General features: G+C 37.7%; 1 protein-coding gene across 8 annotated transcripts in view; it reads left to right on the forward strand.

The window, feature by feature from the left end:
• LOC129780345 (ankyrin-3-like) overlaps positions 1-6,846 on the forward strand; it is a 172,561-nt gene extending 165,715 nt beyond the window's left edge. For all 8 annotated transcript variants that reach the window (XM_055788501.1, XM_055788502.1, XM_055788500.1 and 5 more), the window contains one exon: positions 4,709-6,846. In XM_055788501.1, the coding sequence (XP_055644476.1) occupies positions 4,709-5,183 (475 nt within the window). In that variant the 3' untranslated portion in view covers positions 5,184-6,846. The remainder of the gene's footprint in view (positions 1-4,708) is intronic.
• Positions 6,847-7,285: the final 439 nt, after the last annotated feature.

Here is a 7,285-nt window from a genome sequence, read left to right on the forward strand (position 1 = left end):
CCGAAACCCACTCACCCGAATGAGACAGCTACCCGAATGTAACATCTATCCGAACTGACACTTACTCAAATGTGACATTTACTCGAATGCAACAATTACCCGATTGTAACAGTTACTCTGATGTAACATTTACCTGAATGCAACAGTTACACGAATGTAACATCTACCCGAATGCGACACCCGAAAGGAGGATATATTAAAAAAAATATTATCAGGAAGTATTTATATATTCATTACTGATCAGTGTTTTATAAAGATCATATTTCTCTCGTACGTTCATTTCCATTCAAAAAGTATTTTTCGTGAGTAGTGCAATTTGAGAAATAGGGGCGTTGAATAAAATCCTTTTCAAATAATGAAAAGTAAAAGAATGTTGTTTTATAACGTATTAACATTCTATTCGGGTAAATATTGCATTCGGGTAAATGTCGCATTCGGGTATATATTACGTTCGGGTAAATGTCCTTCCGGGTGTCTGTGGCGTTCGAGTAAATGTCCATTCGGGTATATGTTGCATTCGGCCATATGTTACATTCGGGTATTTGTTACATTCGGGTAAATGTGCTTAGGGTAAACATGTTTCGGGTGAATGGGACACAGCCCATCGTAGACCTGCTCAACATTTTCGACTACATGTAGGCGGCCTGATCGTGGCAAGTCTCTTATTTCTTCGGAGCCTAGAATACCACTTCCTGCATGTTTTCATATTGAGCTAGAGTGGTATTGAATAATTATTCTTAATTCATTTCTGGTCAAACCAGGCCGCGGATGTATGTTCAATCTGGGCTTGAATTAACTCTGGTGCCCCTTTCCGGGCTTTCGAACGTCAATAGAGTTTCTTTATGGTTTCATGTTTCCAATCGTCAATCGAGGCTCTCTACAGGCTGAGAAAAAAATACTGATACGGACTCGAAGCATAAACACATATAAAAACTTTTTCAACGCATTAATCATGTACGCGCATCTCCAGCATCGCTCAATGATCATGTTATCGTGTGCGAGACCTGAGGATTTGATGTGCGCCAGATGGACACAGAATCTGAAGCGCAGCATAATTGGGTTGTCCAGAACATCTCCCCTTTTAATTTTGATAATTTTTCATGTTTTGGGAAAGCTACCAGATGATAATGTTTTTGCAAATCAGCCAAAAAACAGTATATTTTGACCCTAATGATATTGTTAAAACTAGGTACACATGATGAAGCTACCCAAATTCACAATTTTCATTATCATATGACCAATTTAAATTACGACTGTTTTTTTAAAGGGCGTATTCAATATCATTGACTGGTGGATTACACCATTGAGGAAAATGGCGGTTCCTTCGCCAGATGGAGGCCATATTGATAGCTCAGGATTTGGTACGTGGCTTTTTCGGAGAATGGAAAACTTTGGAAAAAAAAACACTTGGTAAACTTCTTAAAACATTCGGATGGTTTATTCGCGATTTTTTACACTTGATAGTTGGATTTGGAATGGTAAATATTGGTAGTGATCGGTTCGTATGCATTTTTTTCTTCGTATGCGTTTTATGTGTATGCGTTCGGCTCCTGTTCTGCTATGCATCGGGTGATTGTGTTGGTTGTGGATGTGTCATACACATTGCATTTTGATGGGAAAGGAGTGGCTTGGATGGGGAAAAGGATAGGGAAATGGGACATTATTTCATGGGGCAATTATTCTTCATTCGCACTGTCGATCGCGAACATTGACTTTTCTTTCGAAAAATCGTAACTCAAAATTCAGATATCTGATTAAAATATAATGTGTGACAAAATTGTTGTAAAATAGATGAACCAGATGGTGCTCCCGTGGTGCATTCAATGCGTGTTTTTTTTGCATAGAAATCTCATCTAAGTACTAATAAAAATGACCCAAGTAATACCACTTTGATATGGCGAAGTTTCTTTAGGAACGTTAGCGCCATTTAAAAAGAAGATGAATCTTTGAATAAGATTTTTAACAGTATATTTGAAATGTTTTTTTTTCGTAAATGGTTCATTTATTTTCCAACAACTTTGTTGAACATCATATTTTAATCAGGCATCTGGATTCTGTGTTACGATTTCTTGAAAAAAAAAAGATTTTTAATACGCCCTTTTGAAAAATAAGTCGTAATTCAAATTAATCATATGATAATGGAAAGTGTGATTTTAGGTAGTTTTCATCACAAGTACGAAGTTTAAAAAAAATTGGAGAGGGTCGGTTCAGCGGCCGGCTGATTTGAGATGGAATTGCTCTTTGCTTACTCTGGAAGACGGAAAGTTTTTTCATTTGTTTCAGCATTTTCGATTGTGAATGTTTGTTTTGATATTAACATAATTTCGTGTGTAGAGGAGTAGGAGAAATCATCAGCATGTGGAACGACGATTCTAATGAGATTGCTGGTGTGAATATTCTTCCCCGGATCAGGTGGGCGATCTCATCGTTGAAGAAAACCTAGATGATGATTTTATTCAATTGAATAATAACCTCCCATCCCTCAATGCCATTGTTTTTTCGCAGAGTATGTGTACTTTGCAGATTTTGGAAAATGTTCGATTTTTCGGGAAATGCATAATCGGAGAGAAATTGAGGGGCTCGTGGCAAAATGGAGTCAGCTGCATTTTTTAAAATTTCGGGGGTTTTTACAGCTACGTAAGTAAAAAACGGCCCGGATCGAATGGCGTAGAGGAAAATCTGTTTGCAGCACTTCTAGCGCAGCTACGATGTACTTTGCAGTTGCCTCCTTCAACGGTGTAAAAAGGAGTCAGTTTTTTGCGATTTACTCGAAATATGAAAAATGCAACTGACTCCATTCTGCCCCTCAATGATTGTTAATTATTGATTTTTCCCCACGGCCAACAATAAAAATAACAGCAATAGCTTTTGTTTAAAAAAAAGTCGACCGGTAATAAGTTAAAACAAAATGGATAAGAGAGGTCACATCGCACCATATGTGGATTAATTCAGGACTTAGAGACCTTCATTCCTCTGTGCTTGTTCGTCCCGGAATGTTAAATTAATGCATTTATGAATGCCGCATATTAGCTAATTGAAATAACGGGAATACCTCGTTCTGATTGGTCGAAATTGAAGATACGGTGAAATCGGCATTGCAAATACATCAAAGTAGAGGGAACTTTTGTTCCCACCGAAATGTGTTTCCTAACAGAGACATCAAAACCAAGCTGCCTGTGGGAAATCGGCATTGCCAATACAGTAGAATCCCGATTATCCGCGGAATAGTCGGGCTAGGTCACCGCGTATAACGCAATGAAGGGTTAAAAATGAAGTGTAAACACGAAAAAAGGTGTTTTAGCATGAAAACTATGTTTCATCAATACAGAAAGCATTAAAATATCCATCTGTAAGGTTGTGTACACCAATGTTCAGATTATGTGACAGTCATGACCAAAATAAAAGCACAAGACCCTACCACTCATACTCGCGGATCATCCGCTCGCGGATAATCGAGGTTCTACTGTACTTGAAAGTACGGGATGCTTTTGTTTCCACCGAAATGTGTTCCCTAACAGAGACATCTTAACCAAGCTGCTTGGGGGAAATCAGCATTGCAAATACATGAAAGAAGGGGGAGCTTTTGTTCCCACCGAAATGTGTTCCCTAACAGAGATTTCTAAATCAAAATGCCTGGGGAAATCGGCATTGTAAATATATGCAAGTCAGGGGCATTTTTATATTGCAAGGAGACGATTAATTCTAGCAAATAAAATTGGAACTGATGATTGCTTCGTGAATTTTCATATCAATGACCGATCGTGTATTGTGAAACATTTAGCACAAGTGTATGTGTAAAATTGTATATGGTAACAGTTGTGTTGAAAATGACTTGATATATGAAACGATTCATTTCAATTTTCATAAATTAAAAAAAATATGTATGTTCCCGCTCGTGAACGAACCGTCCGGTTTGAGCTGTCTGTTCATTTTCACCCAAATAAGTTCATTTTCACGGCCGCCACAACATTATCAAAAAGTTGAACGATGTAATTCTTCAAACATATTCAAAATCAACATGCAATTAATTGCCTAACGGAATCCCACGTCAACTATGCGGTCGTGTCTCGGACACAACCCTCCTGTGACTTTTTTTTTTACTACAACACTTTGTCAAATACCTTTTTCGTTTAATATTTTTCATAATTTGCGAAAAGATGTGTTACTCTTTTATTCATAATTAATATTTTTAAAGTTTGTTCATTTCACCTGAAAATTCATTCTACTTCTTCTTTTTGCATTGAGCCATCAACGCGAATGATAGCCATGTTTTCAGATACGAGACCTGCGGATTTTAACTGCGACGGATGTACACGGTATTCGAACCTCAGCATAATAAGGTTGTCCACAACAATTTTGGATTTAGTTTACAAATTGTTGAATGTTCCAAAATTTTCCTTTAAAAACGCAATGTTCTCAAAATCACAATGCGATGTATTCTGGAAGACGAATGAATCGTAAGACTTGAAAAGAAGAATAAGGTGTAATCTCTTGAATCAAATTGAGAAATTAACTCATGTAACTTTGCTGATTCAGAAGTTAAATATTCGAATTGAAACCGCGAAATATGTTCAGCGTATATGCGACATTTCAATTGGAAGTTGAACCCGAAGTTCCGACAAGATATGTGCGAAGCTAATCACATCCAGGATATGTCATGTTTGGTCAAGATATATAAGAGAATTAACAAACTTTCATAATTTCGCAGATCCGTCCGCACCACTGTGATCACCCGAACCACCACCGTCAACGCCACTTCGGACCAACTCCCGGAGGATCTCCAGAGGCAACTGTTTGAACAAGTGCAGGCTGCGGCGGCCGCTGCCGGTGGGACCGATGTAAGCAATACGGTTGTAACGACAATAACGACCAGCAGTACCGGCGGCGATGACGACGCGGAGTCCGATTCGCCCAGCAACAACACAACGACAACTACAACTACGACGACGAAAACGGTCACGATGACCTCGACGGATGGGGATTTTCCCGAGGACGAACTGCTGCAGAAGATTACCGCCACAACGCAGCTGCTGCAGCAATCGGCCGGCGGCGTACCGGCGGTGACAGTGATCCGAGAGATGCCGACCGTAACCGTGACGGAAGTGGTCGACGGGAAGCACAACGCGAAACCGTCCATCAACGCGATCGTTGATGAGTTCATGAACGAGGAACGAAAGAATTAAGCTTTTTGTGCTTTTCTCGGGCAAACACAAAAACGTACACATGTTTAGGCGCTAGCGCATCGCTGTTTAGAGTTCACAGATAACGGAAAACACTCATCGTTGTTCTATTTTATGTGGCCAAAAATTTAAATCGAGAACACATTTTAGGATTTTCGCTTGTAGACGTACGAACACAAGAAACTTTGTTTTAACTTCTCGCATAAGTTATTCTGCTAAAGTTTCCTGGACTTTTATGGTATTTATTGTGCTTTTAAAGTTGCTTTCTATCGTAGTCGGCAAGTTGGAAAACTGGGTAAGAAGGTGAATCTTTTATAATACTACACTCATTTCAATGCCTGATTTGTTTGCTGTCTGAATTACATCTTTTATTAACGTATTACTGTCTGTGTGTGAGAGTACAATTCAGCTCGTTTGGAACTTTTGCTGCTGCAAGTGGCAAGGGTTGTAAAATAATCGGAATACAATGAGAGAAAAAGAAGATTATTTATTTTTGCTAACATTTTTTAAATGTTGTCTTATAAAATGAAAAAAAGTACTACAGAAGATGATTCAGATAATTATTTATTGATGAATATGACAAAACAAATTGAATTACCCATTTTACCTGAATTTTTGATTCGTTCAAAAAGTCTCTATGGTGAAGATGATTACTCAGTAGAATGGAATACTAACCGGGAGGATGTCTAGATGCTAATACATAGGAAGAAGCAACTTCATATTCACCTAGTACGAGATATGAAATCTAAAAAAAATCTGCAAGTGTTAATAACAATGAAATTAAAGTATATTTAAGAATCAATATATCAAATCAACGCATTGTGAGCAGAATAGTTTGTATTGAAATTGAACTAATAGACCCACACGTAGTTTTGAGCATTTTCTCATTTTTGATCAACTAAAAAACCAGTTTTTTTGGGAACATAAGAACGTAGATGTCACTACTATAAAAACAGTATTTTAAGAAGTGTTTTCTCATTCGTTTTTTTATATCATACTTCTTATGGTAGCCTGACACACACACATACTATTTATTCATATACCTCTTGCGGTAGCTCCTAAGAATAAACTTCATATATTTTTTTTCGTTTTGTAATATTTCGCGTTTAACAATCGATAGTGATATACTGTCGGTCTTTTAAGTTTTAGTTTGAATACATTCACACGCCCACACCCGTCCTATCGAAGCAGGAAAGCTGAAATCAGTTGAAAAACGTTTGATCTGTATCTAATTTGTTTCTATCATCGTGGGGTAAACCTCCGCTACGAAACACAGACAAACCAATAAAATATATATCCAATGTCCTTGTTCGAAGTGTAATGAAAAGCTATATACATTAAATGTGCAACGTAGTGATGAAGCTGAAAATACTACGGCGAACACAAAACCACGAATGGAAGGTTTATTTACAGATATACAAAATTATGAAGAGAGGAGCAACCACAAATTGACCTATACTAAGGCGTGATGAGTACCGGAAACATTAATAATGGCGTAAAGCTAGCGAAGCATTGCTTACAATACGAACTTTTTAGTTCCAATCATTCGAACGCTGAAAAATAGTAATATATTTCATTATACATAGAGCTACTACTAGTACTGTGAAGCATATTTAAAGAGAATCCATTGGAGGTTCGAGACAGAAATAAATTTAATCCTGCTGAACTGAAGGTGAACATCACGCAACCTCAAAAAACAGCCGAAAATCCTTCTTTCGCATTTTCACTGATGTATGGATATGAAAGATTTCTCTGTGAACGGCGAGATCTTGAAAAGAACTTTCTACGGAACCAGTCAGTGCTGCCAGCAAAAAATAGCAAGGTAACCATATATCACACTTTCCAGATTGATGACATGAGAATGTTGGCAGAACCAACAACAAATTTGAACACATTGCCAAGACCTTCCATGTGTCTTCAACATCAAATCGTTACAGAACCTCTCTTCAACTGTTTATGAACCATTATACAGTATCTGTTGATCATTTTTTGAGTAGAACTCAAATTTTGATCGAAAAGAAAAATTGATGTTTTAGGTGAAATAAATGGGAGTGTGGGTAAGATCGACACCCTGTCAGGGTAAAACCGACAACTATAGAGAAACG

Source organism: Toxorhynchites rutilus, chromosome 3, assembly GCF_029784135.1.
Source record: "Toxorhynchites rutilus septentrionalis strain SRP chromosome 3, ASM2978413v1, whole genome shotgun sequence".
In the NCBI taxonomy this organism is placed as follows: domain Eukaryota; kingdom Metazoa; phylum Arthropoda; class Insecta; order Diptera; family Culicidae; genus Toxorhynchites; species Toxorhynchites rutilus.